Source organism: Symsagittifera roscoffensis, chromosome 5 (assembly GCF_963678635.1).
Source record: "Symsagittifera roscoffensis chromosome 5, txSymRosc1.1, whole genome shotgun sequence".
NCBI lineage: Eukaryota > Metazoa > Xenacoelomorpha > Acoela > Convolutidae > Symsagittifera > Symsagittifera roscoffensis.
The window spans coordinates 14,632,651-14,655,722 of record NC_087066.1 but is presented as its reverse complement, the minus strand read 5'-3'; the positions used below and the strand labels follow the sequence as shown (position 1 = coordinate 14,655,722).

The 23,072-nt window shown below is 37.0% G+C and overlaps 2 protein-coding genes across 3 annotated transcripts; both read left to right on the top strand.

Moving 5' to 3' along the window:
• The first annotated feature begins 3,337 nt into the window (after positions 1 to 3,337).
• LOC134845442 (uncharacterized) lies at positions 3,338 to 5,408 on the top strand. Of its 2 annotated transcripts, none has more exons than XM_063862323.1 (3): positions 3,338 to 3,595; positions 3,656 to 3,958; positions 4,020 to 5,408. In XM_063862323.1, the coding sequence occupies exons 1-3, from the start codon at positions 3,469 to 3,471 to the stop codon at positions 4,271 to 4,273; spliced, it is 684 nt and encodes a 227-aa protein (XP_063718393.1). In that variant the 5' UTR covers positions 3,338 to 3,468; the 3' UTR covers positions 4,274 to 5,408. The 2 variants fall into 2 exon arrangements, with proteins under 2 accessions (XP_063718393.1, XP_063718394.1); XM_063862324.1 differs by having other exon boundaries at positions 3,340 to 3,595; positions 3,659 to 3,958; positions 4,020 to 5,246.
• Positions 5,409 to 6,986: 1,578 nt separating this feature from the next.
• Positions 6,987 to 22,546, top strand: LOC134845441 (serine/threonine-protein kinase Nek1-like). Its single transcript, XM_063862322.1, has 20 exons — positions 6,987 to 7,042; positions 7,262 to 7,414; positions 7,761 to 8,041; positions 9,631 to 9,971; positions 10,233 to 10,311; positions 10,530 to 10,659; positions 10,859 to 10,942; positions 11,652 to 11,731; positions 11,911 to 12,108; positions 12,315 to 12,547; positions 12,882 to 13,033; positions 13,870 to 13,995; positions 16,184 to 16,260; positions 18,365 to 18,757; positions 18,988 to 19,466; positions 20,010 to 20,271; positions 20,345 to 20,417; positions 20,530 to 21,017; positions 21,274 to 21,605; positions 22,013 to 22,546. The coding sequence occupies exons 1-20, from the start codon at positions 7,037 to 7,039 to the stop codon at positions 22,336 to 22,338; spliced, it is 4,293 nt and encodes a 1,430-aa protein (XP_063718392.1). The 5' UTR covers positions 6,987 to 7,036; the 3' UTR covers positions 22,339 to 22,546.
• The last annotated feature ends 526 nt before the right edge of the window (positions 22,547 to 23,072 follow it).

Here is a 23,072-nt window from a genome sequence, read left to right as displayed (position 1 = left end):
GTCTCCTTTTTTGAATATTGGGGAGATCGCTGCCGTCTTCCAGCAACTAGGTATTTTTCTCAATCTCTTGATGTTCTTGAAAATTACCTGCAAGGCATTTGCCATGTTGGTGGCTGTTTGTTGGAAGAAAATTGGAGGCAGGCCGTTGGGTCCTCTAGACTTGGTAACGTCAATGGTCATCAAGATTTCTGTTATAGTTGTATGAGATATGCTGAAATTTGTGATCTGTGGATTGTCACATTCAACGTCTTTAATTTTAAACTTTATTTTTTGCGAGAATACTGAGTGAAAAAATTCGTTGAGCAGATTCACCTTTTCTTCCAGGCTGGAAACAGTGGTGTTATCGCTTATCATTATTTTTGGCAGTGATGCTGATTTGTTGAGACTTTTCAGGTGCTTGTAAATGATATCTGTGTTTCTTGTACTCAGAAGTTTGTTCTGATAGTTTAATCGATCATTTTCACTGGACTGAATTACTACATTTTCCATTAGTGCAACTTGACGTTTGCGGTAGCTTGTTGGTTTCGAAATGAGTAGTTTTTTTTGGGTGTTGAGCTTTTTCATGAGTTTTGATGTGCTTTGGGTTATCCATGATGGTAACTGCTGTCGATGCGCAGTTCTTCGAGGCACATAGATTTCTAACAAATTTTCAAAGTAATCATATAGCTCTTGGCAGGTTTTATCTATATTTGTGTAGCATTTTGGATTGAAAACTTTATCAGCCATAGCGTTGTTTATATCTTCGAAGTCAGCTTTGCCGAAGCTTCTATATTTGTCAATGACCGGTTTGGCTTCTTGGTGTTCTATTTCGACGTTGAGGTTTATTGATTGATGATCTGAACAGTCATATTGTTTATCGAAGAATTCATCCCTTTGAGCATGTACGAGACAATTTCTATGGAAGGCTACATTCAACAAGTTTTTTCCGCATGTAGAGAAGTTAACTGTTTGTCTGAAGAGTTTTGTGTCAAAGGCATCAACTACCCCCTGTTCCTCTTCACTGGCACTTGTTAGGGACGGCCAATTTGTTTCTGGGAAGTTGATGTCACCACAAACGATAAGGGATGACGAGGTTGGAAAGGCATTCAATATTTTGTTAAAATCTTCAGACAAGTACCTGTAGGGACTTGATTTAGGGGGGTTATAAAAGACACAGAATATCAACTCCTGGCCGGATATATCAATTTTGCATGAAACACAGCTGTCAGGCAGATCTACAGTAAGTTTTTCACATGCGAATGTATTCTTTACAGCAATGAGACTGCCGCCGTGTTTGTTTGTATCATTCACTCTTTCTCTGTCTGATCTATAGATAATGTAATCATGTAGCATTAATTCAGAGGATTCTATTTGATTATTTAGCCAGGTTTCACATATGCAGATTATACTCTAATTACCAGATGTAACAGCAGTAGAGAGTTTGGCTCGACGTTCGAAGTTTATGAGACTTCTGGCATTTATTTGAAGTACGCTTAGAAAGGCCCGTAGTCACGGGCCGCTTTCATTGAGCTCTACTTTTACGTTGTAATTGAACAACTCCAAGTTTCTTATCCGTAACTTCTCTTTTGGAACGCCTTCAGTTATAAGTTCACGTCGCTTTTTGAGGATTTGATTTTCTTTAGCTGCGTCCTCCTTGGTCAGGGCAGGTGAGAGAAAAACTTTCCTTTCAGACAATTGGGTTTTTTTTTCTAAACTTTTCGCCAGAACTAATCTTGCCTCATGATGGTTGGCCACGGTCAACAGAAGGGTTCTGGGTTTCGTTCGCTTTTCATCGAACTTTCCCAGGCGTTTCATTTCAACGGTGTTTGGTTGTACATCAACAATCTCTAGAATCTTCTTGACTTCCTCATTTGTTGGGACAAGGTTCTCAGCTTTCGATTTCTGGGGATCTTCGCCAATCCCCTGTAATCGGATGCATTGATTGATGTTGTGATTTGTTCGATTTTGCTGTTCTTTTGGTACAGCATTCTTGTTGTTTCCTGTCAGAACAGTACTATATGTCTTTTCCACTTTCTCACAGGTGTTCCTCAGTGCTTCGTCAACTTTCTTCTCAACGATTTGAGTTAATCTGTTTTCCATGCTTAGAAGTTTTTCATTTATGTCTAATTCTTCCAGCTTTTGGGTCAGTTTGCTTTGTGTGAAGTTCCGAATGAACCGATCACGTACATTGTTTTCATGGCATGACGAACATAGCAGCATTGCCAGCGTTCCTAAATCTTTAATACCATTCACTGCAACTGGTGTTAAGCCTGTGCAGCTAGTGGTCAGATGAAGGTTAGCGCTACAAGCTACGCATTGATAAACAGGATCGTTCGGACCAATTTTCTGCTTTTATGACTTACAGTTTTTAGTCATGGTATTCCTTACCTGGATTCTGAGTCAGAGACTCGAGGAGTACACAAGATTTGGAAGTATTAAGAGTTGCCTTGGACTCTGAGTCAGGGACTCGAAGAGTACACAAGTTATGATATTGGACTTAAGATTTATGGAATAGGGTTTCCCTTGGACTCTGAGTCAGAGGACTCAAGGAGTACACAAGATTTGGAAAGATGGACTTACAGTTATGGACCTAATATTTCCCTTGGACTCTGAGTCAGGGACTCGAGGAGTACACAAGGTTTGAAAAGACCGACTTTTAAAACAGGGGTACTGACCTATTGTTCGTTTTGTTTTGCTCGCCTTCTGCTCTTTGAAGGTTTCGGTTGGTTCGATCTCTGCCGTAGGATGAGATTGAGTCTTGGGTAATAGTGAAGAACTACAGCTAATGACCGGAGTTCTTGGTCGTAAGATTGATGTAGCTTCTTGTACTTCGCTTTTATGGTGTTGTTTATTTGCTCTGTCTTTGTAAGAATATGTTTCGTTACGTCAATGACTGTGAGGTTCAGTTCTAGCAGATGCTCGAATATATTTGTTGCTCCCCACCTATGGCAGTAGATGATAGCGTACAAATTGGGAATTGATCTCAGAACAGAGATGAGTTCTGCCGGTGAGAGTGGTTCCCCGTCGTTGTTCTTATGATCGGTGATCGAGTTGTTAATTAGATCGTGCCACAGGACAATGTTCTTGTTGCAGTTTCGTGGGAGATTGATGAAGTTGATCGCCTTTTTGTCGTAGAAGATGTTGCGGAAATTGAGACTGAGTCCAGAGTACGCGTAGACCTCTTTCCTCACTTCTCTATTTTCGTCTTCGCCCAAAGAATCAATTGCTTGGGCTAGGGAGCTGGCTCCAACAATTTGCAACATCAGGTGATGATAATATTTGAGACAAGAGGCAACCACGGCTACCTCGAAATTCAATACTAATCTGAAACTATTTAATATTGAGAAGAGACACTTCACCTTTGTTCGAAAGTTGTATTTTTTGAGTTGATACCTTTTTGCGGCATTGGGTATTGTATTCTCCCATTGTGCTATAAGATGCAATTAGGTTGAAGATAACTCGATCAGCACACAATAAATTTAAGAAAAAATGAGACCGGATTTTTACGTGGGTAGTCCAACATTGCAGACTGGAGCACCACTTGAAGGTAGCTATCCGAATTACCTCAGAAGTTGCAACAACGACATTGAGATGGAAGTAGCAGGTGCTTATGGAGGTAAGTCTTTTAAGATACGTTATTTAGTAAAACTGGTCGGTGATGACTCATACTAATTAGCAGGTGCAGTTTCGCAGTCTCAACTTTTCAGTTTTGAGCAGAAACCTATGGAACAAAGAAACGGTGTATCAGCTATAAGAAATCTGGATCATGAGTTAGATGTTGCGCATCAACATGGCTTTGGAGACGGTGAAGCATTTCGTTGCTCACCTGAATCTGAAAAAAAATCAAATATAGAAAAAAGCGCCTTGTTCCCAGGCACCAAACATGTACACCGAGTGAAAAGAAGGAGCTCTGGACTCAACAGTAATGATTATCTACTTAACACTTTTGAAGAATGTCCTGCTAAGAAGCGCATGCTGGGTCAGTATTTCTAGCGTCCTTGCTCTTTCAAAGTTATGTTTTTATAACGTTTAAATTTTAGACAGCAACGATAGATTTGGGGAAGTGTATTCACAAAACTCATTTGATGCACCAATGGACGACCAGGAACAATCAGTGGAAATGAAAAATGAACAAATGTTTCAACCTTCAGGAAAAATAAGTTTCCCGCCAAGCCGAATGAGTTCGGAGCTGATAACACTGACAGATGTTGACCAGCATAATCGTGCCATTGCGAACGAAAGGTTCTACAACTTCAGATGTATTAATTCTCACCTGGGCAGTCACTTGATATGAACTTTATTTATCCTTCAATTTTAATCACTCCAAAAGCTCCTTGAAATTTGCTTGTCTTGTGATTGGTTTGTGAAGTAATTGTAAGCTTAATTGAAATGTCTTCTGTTTTTTTCAGTGGTTGTTTGGAATCCCGATCTTTCCACTATTGGCAATTCGATCGAAGTTTTCCTTATTTTTTCGCCCAAATGTGAATGATGCAATTATTAAGTCATGGCAGATAGTTTTCAATTTGTAAAAAATTCAACCAAAAATCATTAGCTATTTTGCAAGAAAAACGTCAATTCCAAAAAAGTCAATTATCATTCCGAAACATCACTGGCTAAACTCTACAAGTTAAAAATTGCGGCTTGTTAATGTCGTTTTGTTCGATGGTCACCTGTAAACTGTATCTTGTCATTAGCTGCTTATAAGTTGATTATGTAAGATGCCAAATATTGCCAATGTTGCCTTTGAACATTCAGGCACTGAAGTTAGTAATATCACCTTCAGGTTAATAAAAAGCTAAACAAAATCTTAGCCCTACCTCGAAACAGCGTATCGCACCTTGTAAATTTTATGTATTTATTGTAATCGAAATACCTTAGTTGAAATAGATTATTCACTAATTCTCCTTACCATGTGTTAAACTAGTGTCGCTTTTTCGTTCCAGCTTTTAATTTTAGTTAAACATGCAATGTTTAGTATCTGTATTGTAGTTTGATATAGTTGAAATATTTTCGTTTGAAACGTGCTTATTACTTTCCATTATCGTTCTTTCTGCTTATATACTTACGTTAGTTATGAAAACTCATTCAGTTTAATCATCGATATCTTTGATGTCAAGATTGCTAAGTGCTTGTGTATTGTCGTGGCCATAATTACCGTGCTAACTTTACTATGTGTAGTTTCGTTTCAATTTCCTTTGATTATTTTCGTTTTAATTTTATTCTGAAAAATAAAAAAATGATATCTGACTATTTTTGAACTGATTGAACACTAATTAGTTGTAACGAATTCAGTTATTTTTTTAAACCATATTTCATTTTTAACAAACATTTCAGATTGGAGAGCATAATGATTCATTTGTACAATGTCAATAGTGTGATATAAGGATGACATAACCCGACTACACATAATTGTACAAAAAACCGTGTGTATGAATTTCTATGGCGTCGGTGCCTGGAGGTCGAATCAGAGAATACGAGGTGGTGAAGGCCATAGGGGAGGGGTCATTTGGGAAGGCCCTTCTGGTCAAGAATGGGAAGGGGGAAAAGTTGGTGCTGAAGGAGATCAAGATGCTAAAGGTCGGAAAAGTTCATTTAGTAGTGTTAATGTAGCCTCGTGTGCTCTCTGCTTTTGTTTATCGGTGGTTTAGTTTTGTCGTTACTACAGTTATTGCCACCGTCGGCATAGGTTAACAACGAAGTTCAATTTCACCAGATCAGTGGTATACCCTCATTTAGAAAACATTTAGGAATTGAGCTTAATTTTTTTTTTAGCAATTGTTGCTTTGGATTTCATAGATTTCTTTAAATAAGAAAAACTTGCGTATGTTTGGGGCAACTTAGCATATGTAGAAGACCATTCACCCGGAAGGTAAAATCTCTGCTGTTCAACTCATTGCGGAGAACCTCTGCTGTATTCTTGCTGAAGTCATAAATGCTTCCCTATTTTTGTTCTGACCATTGATAATTGAGAGGAACTGTGTATTTCGAAGTGTGTTATTTTTTTGTGTTTTCACCTAAATCAGCAACCACAATCAATCATCGGATTGGGTCGAGTGATATTTTATTATTGACGCCTTTTTAACGGTGATTCAAACAGTATTAAAAAAGTTTCATTAAGGTGTTCCGGTGTCGAGAAAAACTGGTTAAAAATTGAATTTTAATTCAATTCCAGCGAGTAAAGTGAGCGAGATTAGGCTGATTATACAAAGATAAGCCGTGAAACTTTTATTTAAGCCCTGAACATTTAATTTGAATCAAGGAAATATAGTTTTCGAATTTCCTTTAGCGTCATTTTCCAAAGTTCAAAGAATTTCTACAAAAAAATCGATTTTTTTTTTAAAAAATTGATTTTTTTCTGGTCTTTTTTTTCGTCTAAAACTATTGTCCAATTTGCCTGTTCCAAATGAATGTTGAATAAACGGAAATTCTAGGCTTTCGTGTAGATCCTTCTATCACACCACGCTCAAAAAACTACACCAAATTGACAAAAATCATGTGTAGTTTTTATAAGAATAGGGTCGGAACATTCTGTGCAACTTGCACAGCAACCTGCTGTCCTTGTTTGCTGGGTAATACGTTTTGTATCGTCCTTGAGCAACGAGAAAACGTTAAGATTAATCTTTTCAGATGTCTCCGAAGGAGAAGAGAGAGACTAAGAGGGAAGTGGATCTGCTGGCCAGACTCAAACACCCCTACATTGTATCATATGTCGAAAGCTTCGAAGGTACTATTAACACGAACAAACATTATCAAGTTACTGCTTGAATTATTTGTCGAATTTCAATTTCTTGCTTGATTGAATTGGCATAAAAAATAAGAATCGTAATAACGCCACGATGTTTTTATCGAATAAGCTGCAACTGAAATTCTTGCAACTAGAAATTATTTGAAACGAGCTATGAAACTTAATTTCCGTTTTGTTGTTTCAGAAAAAGGTGAGAAACGGAGAATGGGTCCACGAAGTAGATGTAACATTCATCATTCAATCAGATTCAAATTTTGAAATAGCCAAAAATTATGTTTTTTTTTGTTTGTTTTAGGAAATCTGTATATAGTGATGGAGGTAAGCGTGTTTACTACATATATTGTTTATCTCAAAAAGATGCTTAAAGAATTGGACTTCAAGGTTTTATCCAATTTTGAACTTGTATATTGGACAATTTCCGAATAGGAAATATCTGTCATTGCTCCATATGTGGTCTTCAGAACTGTGAAAGACTAAAATCACTGCCCAATAAGATCAATCTTTAAAAAAAGTATGCGACTGTTAAGTCTTTTGTAGTACTGCGATGGCGGAGATTTGCATCAAAGGATCAATGCGAGGAAAAGTAGACTTTTCGAAGAAGAACAAGTACTAGACTGGTTTGTGATGCTCTCCCTCGCTCTCAAACACTGCCACGACAGAAAGATACTCCACAGAGATATAAAGTCCAGTGTAAGTGCACCAATTGTCTGTTAGCAGCTGTTGACGTCACAAAAAGATGATTGAACGTCACTTTTTGGTTTGAGTTGATGAAAGACATTAAACTTTGACGAGGAGTTCATTTTAAAAAAAAAAACAAGAAATTACTTGATTTTCACTCTACCACCCCACAATCAAGGTTTCCAATTTCCGTAGTGTCTGTTACTGCTATTATGGCTAACTACGTGAAATTACAATTTGAGATATAATGAAGCGGAAAGCTTCATGATAACAAATAATTTTCAATGAGACGTGAGTTTTGCTCCCTGTGTTTGTAAAAAGCGTTGCTATTTTTATGATGATGGTTCTGGTTTTTCAGAACATCTTCCTAACAAAAGAAGGAACTGTGAAGCTAGGTGACTTCGGCATAGCAAGGGTGCTCAACAACACCTCAGAATTGGCTAAGACCCTAATAGGGACGCCCTACTACCTCTCGCCTGAAATTTGCGAGAACAAACCATACAACAACAAAAGTGACGTGTGGGCCATGGGATGTGTGTTGTATGAGCTCTGTACTCTAAAACATGCGTTTGACGCTGGGAATGTGAGAGGACTGGCAATGAAGATTGTAAGAGGAAGTTACCCGCCAATTTCAGCCACGTAAGAATTGGATAATTAATTACCCTTGCGATAAGCAAGGGTATTGCAATCGACTACTAGATTTTTTTTCCCGTAAACAACCTTAGCCACAGGACTCATGGACTTCTGGTGGTACAGTGGCTCATTAAGAATTCACATTTTTCACCGTCTCCTGCACGCTTAGCCTGGGGGTAACGAATGCGCCTGGGAAGGCAAAGGCCCTGGGTTCGAATCTGACCAGGAAATGTGTTTTTCAAACGGTAAAAATTCCGGTTCAAAAAAATTCAGCCTATATTTGTTTGCTTATGTTTTGCCGGCTTAGTTGCCAGATCTAAGAATCGTTTATTTTTTGGTGCAAACAAGTTAGACTGTTTTTGCTGAGTGTCTGAGTATTTCAAAAATCCAGCCGAATCGAAATTTTCTTTTTACATCTTTGTAAACTCGAATTTTTTGAGTTTTTTTTTGACAGGAAGGGCTTCTGTTGAGTGAGTTTTTTGTGTTTTGTTATTGCTTTGATAGTTTTGTTCCGATGCTAATTTTGCATTCTATTGTCTTGGCATGGGTTGTTTTTCAAAAATTTCTTCAATCATTTTGATAGATGGGTTGTATGTGTACTTATAACACATCGATGTTATTTTTTGCTGATGATTTTTCGGCTTTCGATTTAGCTCTTGGTTTAGCTTCCGAAATGTGTATGTCACCTTCATTTCAGTACCTGTTTGGCTTTCGTGGATACTATTTTGGCTGTACATGTATATTTTCCAATAAAATTTTGCCGAGCATTTTTGGTTGATTTTAACTAATTAGCTGTCAGCTTATTTGCCTAATATTTTGTTTCCTAGAAATTTCCGATATTATTCATAAGATCGTTAGAACTTTGGCCTCAAATTTAATTTTTCGAATACTCAAGTTCAACCCATTTGTGAACTCTTTAATAAATTTTATTATTTTTAAACAAAAAGATGGTTTTCATTTTTTATTCTAGTTGTTTCTTCTTCGCTTACAACTTTCGAAGTCCTCTTTAGTAGTTCTTGAATGTATTGCTGTTTTAATCATTTACTTGTTGTATCGCAAGTGGTGCGAAGTTCAGCTTCGCCTCTGGGTTCGATATTAACTAAAATTTATTACGGATTTTATTTCGTATATGTTTTTTATTAAGAGTCGGTGAACGTAGTTCAGACTCTGTAAAGGTCGTGATGATTTTTTATTCAGTTTGTTTTCAGGATAAGTCGTGAAATTTGTTCAGGCTCAAATTTACTTTTTGTCGGTTTGACTTAGGATTTCTTTTTACGTTCACTTAATTTCTTTTGTTATAAGGAAAGCAAAATCCGCTATCGAACAGCAAAAATGTAAAGTTCACGAAAACGTGATCGACTTTTAGTTTACTTATTGATCCAGTTTTCTCAAATTGAGTTAATTTTATCCAAAAAGTGGCAATAATATATTGTTCTAGAAATTTAAGAGCTTTAACAGTATCTTTTTTTCGGTGAAATTCGAAAGTTGAGATTTTGATACAAAAAAAAACAAGTCAGTTTTTTTTGTTTATTGCGTTCATTGACTCTTTTCCATCTGTCTGTTGGCTATGTTTGGAATTTTTTTTTCGTTTCTAGGAAATTCTCAGTTCACATGAAGAATCTGATAGCCGCTATGTTTAAAAAATCTCCTCGTGACCGGCCAGCTGTGAACACAATTCTGCGAATGCCATTCTTGTCCCAAAGAGTCGAAAAGAGGCTGGCACCTGAAATATACGACAAAGAATTCGCTCATACAATACTTCACAAGGAGAATATACTAGCTGCTAAGCCTATAGCAGCTGTAGCAGCGTCTGTTGCTGCTGCTCCGAAGCAAGAGGTAGTGGTTTCGAGGCCCTATTTGGCCCAAAAGCAAGAAGGATGGGTGAGACCTCCATCGGCCTCGAAGAACCCATCTCGACCATCGTCCGCAGCCTCAAGTTAGTCAAAGGAATAAGCTAAAATTTTAAAACACCTGAGAAAACCAGTGCGATTAACCGAAGAGATATCGCTATCCAGCTTATTTAGCGATGTGTTAACACGTGTAATATGGTTAATTGAAATTGTTTAAAAAAGAGTTATAGAGGGACTGTATTACTCTGAATTTTTTAATGGTATTAACAGTTCGTTCTAATAATCGATCACATATAATGAAAGTTAATGCAATTATTGGTCATGCTGACGAAAAATGTTGATTTTAGATGCCCCTTCAGCTGCTAAATACGACCCAGCAGCAATATATGGAAAACCGCTGGTGAAAAGAAACGTCAATAACCTGAGGTCTGCTCATTTTTAACCATACATGCTCAAGAAAACTAAATAATCACGAAAGTCTAAATCTTTTACTCTAAAAATTGAAACAAAATATATATTCGCTTAAGAAATGAATAAAAAATTATCAATTTTCTTTGATATTATTCGATTCATTGTAGTAGATTTAATTATTTTACACTGATTATTCATAGTATACTTGATTAGAAACCAATATTGGGGTTTAGGAAACCAGGGGAGATCTTGCGACCCAGTGCTCTTCGGAGGGCGGAAGAGGCCCAGAGGAAATATAGTATGGAGGCTGAGAACAAGAAGAAACTGTCAGATAAACAGAAAGAGATGAATGCTAAACAGAGGGTCAGTCATCCTATATTTGCAGTCTCAATTATCAATTCAGTGATATATTTTGCGTGTACATCTTGAATTTTAATGCCAGAAACAACTCGCAGTGATTTTTTCTATTCTTTTTATCAGCTGTACCCGAGATGCTAGCCTCCATAGCTGTTTATAGAGCAGATAGATTAAAAACAGTCTGGACAAAAAAACTCACTTTTAGGAGTCGAAAATGAAAGAAGCGAGAGAGAACAGCTGGAAAGAGCTGCTGTCTGTGCCTGTGGGAAAAGAAGATGAAGAAGAAAAGGTAAAGTATTAGTTCCAATCGGCCAATTTTCCGCAAATTGTCCAAGCGATCAAAAGTACCGATGGTTGAGGAGAGTTGATAATGTCAGTTGTAGATCTGTCTAAAGATTGATGCCCTGTTTTTTCTCACAGGACCAGTTGAGGGCCTGTTGGCTATTATACGTTATTAAAAGTAATGAACGTAGTGAGCATTCTTATATAGGTCTTCGTGATTGTTTTTCAGGAAAAAGTCTTAAAAATTGTTCACGCTCAATTTTGATTTTTCGCGGTTTGACTTGCGATTTCTTTTTAAGCTCAGTGCATTTCCATTGTTAAAACGAAGGCAAAATCCACTGTCGAACAGCACAAATGTAAAGGTCACGAAAAATGTGATCGACTTCTAGTTTCGAAAAAGGAAATTAGTTATCAGATTTCCCTGCGAAATAAAAGTTTTCCCTATTGATCAAGTTTTCTCCACAAGGTTAATGTTAGCCAAAAAATGTCCATCATAAAATGTTCTAAAAATTCTAAGAAAGGCCATCTATTTTTTCATCGAAATTCAAAAGCCGAAGGTTTTTAAAAAAAGTCAGTTTTTAATAAAATTTCCTTGCATTCATTGCTCTTTTCCAACTGTCAGTTGGCTATGGTTTACCGTGATTTCTGAAACCTGGGAATATGTAAAAATTAACAAATATGTTTACGGGTTGAAAGTTATCAGTTGATATTTGCAGCCCGTGGATCGAGTGCGCGACTACTACAAGGAGTACTTAGCAGACATGAGGAAGAGACAAGCGCCTCCAGCTGATAAAATGTGAGACATAAATGCTGTTTCGACTGAAATGAGATAACACTAACTTGCTGTCGCAGAGATTTGATATCAAATAGTGAACTGATTGTTTGAATTGTCAACATTATGCAATATCATAAGCAATATTTTGCAATATTTACAAGTTAGTGGCAAGTTTGAAGTGAACTTACCTTTATGCGCAGTAATGGAGATTGGCCGGACGGTGGAGCAATCAAACGGGTGATTCACAAGCCAGGTGATCCAGTTAGTGTCAAAAGAGACATAGTCACCCCCTCAGATCAGAAGAGGACAGAACAGCCAATGGGCGGAGGAGGGGATGCCATCAATCAGAACTTGATTGCGAGAATCATCAATGAGAACAACGAAGCTGCAGGCGCCAGGTATTCAAACAAAAAGTATTAATGGAATGTTGCTTATTATAGTTTTAAGTAAATATTTTTACCCGAAAGTTGCTGTGATGAATTAACTACATGACGTGAAAAATAATCCATGACGTCTTTATATTTAGGTCAAGTGTACTTTTAAAAATAATTTTATAAAAGTATATCTATAGGGTGAAAAGTTTCCGAGCTTTGTGAAATTTCAGAGTGTACAACCATCAGATAAGCGAGCAAGAAAGACTTCGCAGAGAGTATCTTCAGAACAGACGAGAGTGCGAGGCGAACAAGGCTAGAGGGAGAGGAGAGATGGGTATTTTTGGCCAGGGAGTGATCCGGAAACCAAATACTCCGGCTGCCACGCCTCATGGTCAATGGGCAGTGCAGCATCAGATGCTCGAGCAGAAAAGACAGAAGGCAATAGTAGAAAAGGAGCAAAGAGGTTAAGAAAAATTTACGAAGTCCATTTTATCAACATAGTAAGAATTGCTAAAGCAATACCTACATGAATCAATTGATATAGGAGGCTAAGGTTATTATAAAGCTAGTTCTTTTTATTTTTGTAGACTTTTTCTTACCCTGATACCGCCTCCCAATTGAGTGACGGTTTTTCGTTAATTTTTCGCCAGTTATTCGTTTATTAATTAATCATTGAGCTTCAATTATTGAGCTGGTACTGTCGAACAGTTTCTCGGGTCATGTGTTGTTTTTTTATCGTCCTTAACCTTAAATTAGCTCGCGTCTTATTATGTCTCATCAATTTTTCCTTTTTCCAGACGCACAGGTTGAAAAACAGAGGCAAGAAGATATATACTACTTGGAGAAACTTCGCCAGGTGAGAATGCAGAACTACCAGCAGAAGAGAAACGTCGGTGGGTTCCAGGGCGAAGCCAGACCAGGGGATGCTCCGAATGTTGCAAGAGTTCCAGTTAGAATTTCAGATTGATTTCTTTTCAAGTGTCTATGAACGAGTCTAAGACACTTATATACAGTAGCGGATTTAGGGGTGGGGGAGGCGGACGCTTCCTCTTCCCAGGGATTCGACCCCCTGCCGACCCAAAGGGTCGCCCTTTGTACTATTTTGAGATATCTATTTTTGGTGAGGTACCCTAAAATTTTTCTAGATACGCCTTCGGCGTCAATAAATACTAATTTTTGAGAGGAGAGCGCGCGCCGAAAAAACGCGATTTTTTGGTACAAAAGTTTTCTTTTTTTGGCCTGTTTTTTCAAAAACTTGACCGAAACGGTCTTTTTTAATGCCCTGGGAGGCCTCGGAAAATCAAATTGGTCGACCTAAAAAAAAGGTAGACAAAACTTTTTTTGAAAATTCGCCCCCCTCGAGAAAATCCGAGATCCGCACCTGCTTATATAGGTAGTTTTTTTGCAGGAAAAGTCTTAAAATTTCTTCACGCTCAAATTTGATATTTCGAGAATTTTTTCAAGCTCAATTCAAATTCTGTTGCTGCAAGAAAGGCATTTAGGCTCTCCAAGAATGAAAGTGCTAATGGTGCGAAAAAAACGTGGTTGATTTAAAATTTCAAGTGGATTTTAGTTTTAGATAATCTAGTGGAATGAAAATATTACCCATTAATCTAGTTGTCTCAAATTGGGTCAATTTAATCAAAAAAGAGTCAATCATAAGTTGTTCTTGAAATTCGAAGAGCTGTAAGGGAATATATTTTTCTTTGAAAATGCGTTAAAAATCAAGTCATTTTTTGTGATAGAAAATATCTCCGGCATTCATTTGTTGCTTGATCTTTTCAGGATCTAGCTGCCGATAGGCAGAGGAAAAAAGAGGAGATGGAAGCACAAGCAGAACAAAGGGCGGCCAAATTGAGACAGCAACTGCAGCAGAAACGAGAGGAAGCATATGCCAAAGAGAAGAAACGAGTACGAAACAAAATTTGTTTATCTGTCAACACTGAAATATTTAGTGAAGATTTAATCTTTTGGTTCACATGTTCTACAAAAATATTTTAGACAAACCTTGGTAGTTTTTTTTAAACAAAAGAGTTGTTTTGTTTAACAAAAGAGTTTTTCCGTGTACATTTTCCGGTAAATAACTTTGTCAACAGAATGATCAAAATGATAAACTTCAATACTCAATTTCTTGAAAACTCTACGACTACCTTCAGTTAGGTAGTAAATTGGTGTTTACAATTTTTAGGTAATAAATTACAATTTTTTTGACCAACCTAGCTTGCTTCACTTATTTGTTGGTGGTTCTTTTGCTATAATCACGATCTGTAGCATTGGAATTTTCTCTGCTTTTTTGTGGCCAGTTTTTGCGATTTATTAAGCGTCCGTGGTTTTTAATTTCTACTTTTTCTTATTACACTTTATAGAGCTTTTTTTGTCGTGTTATCGCTAGTCTTCGCTGGCGAAGCTTTGCCTCTGTGTTAATTTTCCAAATAAGTATTTTCAAAAAATGTTTTTCGGATAGTGGTTTTCGGTTTAATTTCCGTCTGTTCATTTTCCCTTTTTTAAATTATAATTTAAATTATCTGGTACTGTTTTTATCGGCTTGCTTGTAAAGCATAGTTTTTCATTTGATTTGAAAAGTTTTTAACTGTGATTGAAAGTTATGCAATTTGTCATTTCATCAAGTCTGATTTTGAAAATTTTAGTTTCTAGTTTTTTTTTCGATAAAACGGTTTCGGCTTATGTTTGTTTTGACTTAGTCAATTCATATTGCGTAGTTCTGAGGGTAGAAAATTCCTCTTCGTCAAATTCTGGGATTACGAAAATTTATCGGATTTATTTTTTTGTTTGATATTTTTTCAGACGACTCGGATTTTTTTTTGTTAAGTACTTTATTTTTCTCGGCAACTACCTCACCGGTTTTCATGTGATACCAACGAATAGACCGGCTACTAAATTGCATGTCTGCGTTTTTTCTTAGACTTTTTTTAAACCTTACTCCATTTTCGACGACCTTGGAAAATAACTGTGGGAATTCTTGGCTCATTTTCTTGGATTTTTCTCAGACTATCACGCCAAATGTTAGATTAATGGAAAAAACAGTCAGTGATGTTTCAATGGAAAGAACAGGCAGTGATTTCCTTTACATAAGCCACTATCCCTATTTTTTTCTACAACAAAAATTGTGGTCTTTAAAAAGCCATTGTTTGACAGTTTGGTCTTTTTTGAACTTTTTCTACTTTCCTCAAAAACTACCACGGCTCTCTAACTTTTGTACTAAAATTGTTATGTCTTATATAAAGTCTGTTTTCTGAATTTTAGACAGTTTTTGCAATTTTTGGAAATCTCATTTTTATCGAAAATTACCCTGCTAAATCTGAGATTTAGAGTTCCATCGAAAAAACTGGTGATGGGAATCTTGCCTGTTTAAGTGTTAAGTGGCCCCGTGAATATAGGTCCTATCAGAAAAACTGTAGTGACTCGGGAAAAGTCATAATGTTCAGATTTCGACAATTTTTTCGATTTTTTTTGTCAAACACTGCCACGCAAGTTCGGCGGTTTCTGATTCAATTGAAAAAACATGGTTGTGTTACTGTTCCTGCGTTAACTGTGACACACTTTTTTTAGAAAAGCATTTATTCTTTTGGAAAAGTCCATTTTCCGAAATTTTCATGGTTTTTTTTTTGAAAATTTTTCTACGATTTGAAAACTACCTTGCCAAATCTGATTTTATTATGACAGCCGTTTGTTTTCCACTCAACAGGACGCTAACCAGAATTTTTTGCCTTAGTTGCCGCCCAATAATCGAATCTTTCCAAGTTATTTTTTCAAGCCATTTTTTCAACTTTATTTATAAAAAAAAATCCGACTTCCATTTATTCACTTTCCTGTAATGCTATGTTTTTGTTGTATCGCTAGTGTTGCGAAGCTCCGCTTCGCCTGTATTGAAATGTAGAATTTCATGCTTCTACAATTGTAAGGTATGGTTTATATCAACGATTTTCATTTTCGCTGCCCTGACAGGACTTTCACAAGGTATTTCTGTCTAATTAGTGCTTGATGTATTGATAATCTTCATCTTTATCAATCATAGTTTTCCTTGCTTAATCTATCGCACTAGGGAATTGCAATAGCTCAAAATTGTTTTTTTTTGTAGCTGGACGAGCTAGCTAAAATGGACCGTGACCAGCTAGAGGTGCAGAACCTACCCGACAACCCAAGCCCTATGCGACCGTAAGTCAGAAATATTTCGATTTGAAATGAGATATAAATGTTCAACATATCTGTCTGCTTACCTAAAATGACGAACAGTAAATGCATATCTAAATGATCAATTTTGACGATGTATGATCAAAGCGAGGTCCATTTGTTCGTTTCGATATTATGACATTATTATGCGTGAGCAAGTGTCTCATAATGGGGAACTGAAGTATATAGAAAACTTATCTTACAGGTCGGTTTTCTTCTGGTAAGAAATTTTTAGCAAAGAAAATTATAAGATTGGTTGCTTTCAGAATTTGTTTGAAAAGTTTATATTTTTATTCTAATTAATTATTCGGGAAATTGCAGAAATTTTAAATCCGAAGTTGATAACTGCTCCTTGTTTTGATTGTTGTTTGTGAGCTTGTTTTTGTCGGCCCAGTTGCCATATAATTTTTTTTCTTGTTTTTTGCGGGATTATTTTTCCCCTGATGCTTAAGCGTCATTCACTTAGATTATTTTCCAGGACTTTTTCTTCATTTGCTCAATGTAAGCCATCTTGAAGGCGAGCTTGCGAGCATAGTGTATTAGACGAACCTTCTTTTTTAAGGCTAATGTTTGTTAATTGTTAAGCGTCCGTGGCTGAGTGGTTAGTGCTCTAGATGCATATTTTCTAGGTTGTAGGATGGAATCCGACATGTGGCAGAAATTTTACTAAGTCGATGCTTTTTCTACATTTTTATTCCATTTTATAACTGCTGCTTTTTATCTTGTTCTTGCTTGTGTTAAGTCATGGTTAACAGGCTGAGAGAATTTGGACCTTCATCATTTCGATCATTACCTTGATTGAACATGTTCGGTTCATTGGCCAATTATTTTTCCCCAAAAGTTAGGGGCGGTTCAAAGTTTTTCTTTTTCAAGGGGGGGGGGGGTTGCTTTTTCTTTTATTCGATCAAAATCTCTCAAATCACTATAAAGAACCTATTTTGTCATTGTTTCTCAAAGTTTTCTTTTCCGATGGCTTATAGTTTTCGTAGCATGCTTTTCTTCGTCGTATCTGGAGTCATTAAAGTTTCTCACTCTCAAATTTTTTTGTTGACTTCTGGTTCAAATTAATGAACTTAGTGAGTACTCTTATATAGGTCTTGGTGATTTTTTTTCAAGAAAAAGTCTTAAAGTTTGTTCACGCTCAATGTTGGTTTTTTGCCGTTTGACTTTTGATTTTTTTTTTCATTTTAGTTCATTTCTTTTGTTAAAAGGAAGGCAAACTCAATTAGCGAACAGCGAAAGTGTTAGGTGACGGAAATTGTCATCGACTTTCAATTTCGAAAGTGGATTCAAATGTTCAAACTTCCCAGCAGAATCAAAAATTTACCGATTGATCCAATTTTCAGGGTTTTTTAAATCAAAAAATCACTAGTCATAAATTGTTTTTGAAGTTCAAAAAGTTTTATGGGCAAATATTTTTTTCTTTAAAATTCGAAAGTTCAATTTTTTTCTCAAAAAACAAGTCAGTTTTTTCTTTTCCCTTGCGTTCATTACTCTTTTCAACTTACTTGGCTATGTTTGTTTTAACACATATCGTTTTAATCAAACTTCTTTTAAAAATGGACGGCGAAATGCGCTCTACAATAACTAAAGTGCAAATGGTTGACTTTGAGTTTCGAAATCGGTTTTTAATTTCTATGTGGTTTCCCAGTGGGAGAAAAATGTCTTCTGATCTTGTTTTCTCAAATTGGGATAGTTATCTAAAAAATAGCCAGCAATAAAAATTTGTTGATTTTCAAAGAACTTTAATGTGATAATGTACTGTTATCTTTAAGTGTAACTGAACGAAGTGATTTGTCGCTTATTTAGGTCTGTTTTTAAAGGGAAAAAGTCTTAAAAAATTTTTCACGCTGACATAATTTTTGTCGAATGCGTTTGAATTTCTTTTTTTTTCTCTGAAAGTTCTGTAATTTCAAAAAATTTTAAGACTGCGTATCGTATTTCCTGAGATAAATGTTTGGCAGATGTTTTTTATTTGATTGATTTTATTATCTACAGTATTGTGAGTCATATAGCTCCGCCTTGCCTCTTTTTGTGATTAGAGAAACTTATACGGAAAGAGTATAGATAGCATGAGATTTGTTTTCAGGTTACCCTCTCGGCCTTTGCCAGTCAGAGCGAGCAGTGCTAACACTCCGCGCAGTGGACAGAACAGACCAGTTGAGCCGATCATATCCGGACCTGCGCCTTCTCTAACCGCTGCACTGAACGTCGTCTCAGCTCCTCAAACACCTACAACCGGGTCCAGAGCTGACCAGCCACAGCAAAGAGAGAAGGTTGAGATTTTAAAACGTCTGAATGAGAAGATGATGCCAGAAAAAGATACGCCTAGCAATGCTGGTAAAGAAAGTAACAAGTCAAAGTGGAGTGGTGCTCCAAATGATTTCACGTTTTCTGATGTGGCGATTAAACCAGAGTCTACAATGCACCAAGGAACTAGAGATAGCGCCGACAGAAAGGAGTCTCCTGCCGCAATTAAAAAGTAAAAAATACAAATGCGTTTATTCCCTACGGTGGTTTGTAGTTTTGAGCACGAATACAGCACAAGCTGTAAAAATAGAATATGAATAAAAGCTGAGTAGAGAATGTCAATTGCATCTATAAGAGTTTTTAGTGGCGGTAATTTGTTGAATGTCAATGAAATAAATATTAATCACTCAATTAAGATGTTCGGTTTTTTGGTCGACCTCAAGGTGACTGGATTTTATTTAGATGGTCTACACCTGATGGAGGCAAAGTGACATACTCCAAATTGCCAGTTCTAGAAGACCTGGAAGCAATCGAAGACTGCCTAGACCTCCCGGATACCTCCTCAAACAGTCTAGGTCCTAAAAGTCCCGACTCGAAGTCCGGGAAAGAAGCTAAGAGTGCGTGGAGCCCCAATAACAAAATGACTTTCTCTAATCTTCCAGTTCTGGCAGCTACCAGTATGATGTCAAATTCGAATGACTCAACATTGGAGTCTGAGCAAGACCCAAATAAAGAGTCGAAAAACGAAGAAGCTGAAGATGTTAATGAGTCGAAAGATTTTAAAGACGATGGAGAAAACGGAAGTGGGGATTCGAATTTGTCAAGGAAAGATTCGAGTCGAGCGAAATGGAGGGCAAGGCAAATGGGAACTTTCTCGAAGGTGCCGATCACTCCGATTGACGAGAATAGTCGACAAACAGATCAAGATGGGGATGAGAAACGTAAGGATGATTTGTCTTGGTTTTAACAAGGTGTATCAGAATCTATGCAAATGGACAGATAAAGCGAAGTTTGAAGCTATTTTTTGTTGCGTGTTTTCTCAACGCGATGTTCGATATTTTGTTTTTGTTTTTGCTTCAATGAATCTCGTTTGTTCATAAACAGCAAACATCAACAAAGGCGCAGTGGTCCCTGTTGTGCAATAAAAAGGTCGAAGGTTCGAAGCCAGTGATTTCCAATAGAACCAATTGGTTTAAAAAAGGTTGTTAAATTGGCTAAATCGAATTGGTTAAAAAGTTTTCATTGGTTAATGGTTAAAACATTGGCTCAACATTTTAAACTGGACATCACTGTTCGGGGCCCATCATGATCCGTGATCGCAGCTTGAGGTCGTGAGTCAACATTAACCAGCCCAGAAAAATCGAGGTTTTTAAAACCAGGGGCACAGCTTCGGCGCTTCTATCAGAGGTAAATTGGTCGTGTTTTGACCCTTTCCCTCGCGTATAAATTTACCGAATTTAATTTAAATTGAATTTTTTTTTCAGCTGAGGAGTTGATGAGGAAAACGCATGGGAAAGTGAGTGTGAAAACAGAAAAAAGTCATTCCGACGAGAACAATATGTTTGCAATTATTGACAAGAACAAGACACACTCTGTAAAAAAGGAAGGAGCCAGTCAAAGTGGCTCAAACAGTTCGGATAGCATGGTGTTGGAAAGTGTGGACGCGTATGCAGAACCTAACAACGAGGAAAAGCCGGCGGATTTGAACGAAATCCCAATTGACAGAACACTTGGAATGCCAGACCTGTATGATTTATAGAATATTTCTTTTTGCGTGCAGTAAAATATGGCAATAAGAATTTGAAACTGGTCGTTTTAGGGGTAAAACTGCTGGAACCTCATTTTTGGTCACAGGGATGCTTCAAGGACTTTTTGACACTCGAAACCTAAAAGTAAGAAATTAATAACCTCAAAATGTCTTTCCTGTTTATTGATTACAAAACTTTAAGTATCATTTTGGGAAACTGGAAAGTTCTGTAGTTACTTTTCATCTTGATTTTGCAGTTGATGAGAACGTGCTCCGAACCTGACGTGAGATTAACAGGGGACAACGAACACGAAGAATTCAAGACAGCTATGGTGAACAGATTCTCACTCGAGAGTTTTGAGTCCAAAACAAACCCCTCAAGTGTCGCCAGTTCAACAGAGTTTATCAGTGGGGAAACATCTCCACGTGATGAAGTTGGAGGCATGGAAGATAATAAAGGTCACGATGTTCACGGCAAGGAGTTATCGGTTATAATGGAAGAGAGTAAAATAGAAACTACCCAAGTAACCTTCGTTGAATCGAATAAAACTGAAACTGAAGTCACAACCGAAAAAGAATCACCAGTTGAATGTGAAAATATCACCAAAGATGAGAAACATGGGTCTCCACAAGTTAAAATAGTCGCATTAACTGATGCGAAAGTGGATTCGAGTCCGGAAAAGGAAGATGACAATGAAGAGGAAGATTATTGCGATGCTCTCGGAGAGAGCTCGGACGCTTCCGAGTAAGTGATTGAGTCCTTTTTCTAAACGGGTGGCGGAATGCGGGCCGGATAAATGATGAGATAAATGCTGGCGATTTTTAAACAATAATCGAAATGAACTCTAGTCGAGTTCATCTTGAGATCTCTGCTTTAGTTAGTTTTGAGTATCTATGAAAATGACTTCGCGCTTGTTAAATTTTCAGCGGCCCGAGTGCTTTCTTTGAGAAACGTAATAATTTCAGAGGACTATTCCGCAACATTCGAAATGACATTTTAGAGATGACGACCTGGTTTCTCTGCAGCACAGCATGGCTGAATGGCTGGACATATCAAACACAGAAAAGACAGACGAAACAACGACAGAAGATAAAGAGAACGAAGACGAACCGATGTCGAAGGAAACAACTCCGACGCAAACTATGAACGGAGAGTCGCGTAATGGTACTGAAAGTAAGAATAGCACCAAGGAAAAGGAGAAAAGTGAACCATCAAATGGAAAGAATGGGAAGAATGAAGAGGATGGTGATGAGAATAAGGACAATGGAGACGAGGAGGATATCTCGGACGACTTCTCGGCTACTTCGGGAATTGACGAAGAGTGGATTTCAGGTTTTGAAACGATTTTTATGTTGAAAAAACTTGAGCGTTGTATTAATTTTTGAACAGCTTGAAGTTTTAATTGGTATGATTATGATGGATATAAACATATTTCTGATACTGCGTGCACAATATATGACAAGTAAGAGATGCTTAATAAATAAAAACGGTGAAATGAGAAAAAAATGTGAAAAATATTATTTCGGCTGCAACAGTGGTACCACGGGAAAGTTTTAGACGCAAGTCTAAGACGAGAAAAGGGCTATGCCTAGACAGGCTTGATAGCTCTTCATGGATCCTCTGCGTATAGAAGAAACCACAATTATTATACGCTTCACGCAAGTAGTTAAAAGTATAGGTTTAAGAGCAGTTTTTGGGCACAGGATGAAATTATACCGAAGAAATTATTTACTTCTCAGATGAAGGATCAATTGTGGACGAATCAGAACCAGTGGAAGATGGCAGTACTTCAAACCCTAATGACGTCAGTGAGTCTCTCTTCGACGACCTGGAAGAAGAAAGAATGGAACTCGAAGACCTAATTGGACCCCCGATGGCCAAGATCTACCGCCAAATTAGAGCATGTTTTGATGCCAGTTCAAAAGACGAAGAGAAAATGATAGAAATGGCAGATGTGTTGCTGAAAGAGGAATGTAATTCAGAGGGTTTTGATTTTACTTCTATTTGTGCCAGACTTGTAAATTTGGTAGTTAAAGATGCAAACCATATCATGGGCAGTGATTAGTCTGTAAAAAAAATGTTTTTTTTTTTCATAAGTGTGTAAAAGATGTAAATATAAACATACCGTAGTTTATCTGACTTATTTATTGAAAACATAAACTTTGTCTTAAGAAGAGCTAATTATGACGTGCTGTTGTCTTTCGTGCTCTTCAATCACTCAACTGTAAATATTATTAGTTTATAATCAAATAAAGTTCGTACAAATTAATAAACAGTCGTTCGTTCTGCGTTTCCAAGCTTTATCAAGCGTTCAAAGTTTTAAGTCAATTTAAGTTTTTTTCAGCGCAAGCTAATCGTAGAATTCTATCGCTAAAGATTTCGATGAATCTTGCGGTCATTGGTGATGCGAAGTTTCAGCATATTTTGTGTGCTTTGGAGTATATAAAAATGGTATGCCCATTTCGGTTAAGTGTCAAGTCTGAGGCTGATTGTTGTTCTAACCTCATTACGAAATGACAGGAAGCGACTATGGTGTAGGCTGGTTTTGGTTTGTCAGATTTTGACGGTGTATTACTATTTAACACCGTGCCATTTTACTCCTTAGCAGTGATGGTTTTTCGTTTTTTCCTAAAATTTGTTCAGGCTCAAATTTATTTTTTCGCGGTTTGACTTTTGATTTCTTTTTAAGTTAAGGTCATTTCCTTTGTTAAAAGGAAGGCAAACACCGCTATCGAAAAGTAAAAAAGTAAAGGTCACGAAAAACGTGATCGACTTCTATTTTCGAAAGTGGAATTTAGT

What these genes read in the sequence shown, in the direction of transcription:
- LOC134845442 (XM_063862323.1), top strand. Translation starts at nt 3,469, where the DNA reads ATGAGACCGGATTTTTACGTGGGTAGTCCAACATTGCAGACTGGAGCA. An exon ending in AGTAGCAGGTGCTTATGGAG is followed by an intron (nt 3,596 to 3,655) that starts GTAAGTCTTTTA and finishes CATACTAATTAG; the next exon opens with CAGGTGCAGTTTCGCAGTCT. An exon ending in TGCTAAGAAGCGCATGCTGG is followed by an intron (nt 3,959 to 4,019) that starts GTCAGTATTTCT and finishes TTTAAATTTTAG; the next exon opens with ACAGCAACGATAGATTTGGG.
- LOC134845441 (XM_063862322.1), top strand. An exon ending in TACCCGCCAATTTCAGCCAC is followed by an intron (nt 8,042 to 9,630) that starts GTAAGAATTGGA and finishes TTTCGTTTCTAG; the next exon opens with GAAATTCTCAGTTCACATGA. An exon ending in AGAAACGTCAATAACCTGAG is followed by an intron (nt 10,312 to 10,529) that starts GTCTGCTCATTT and finishes ATTGGGGTTTAG; the next exon opens with GAAACCAGGGGAGATCTTGC.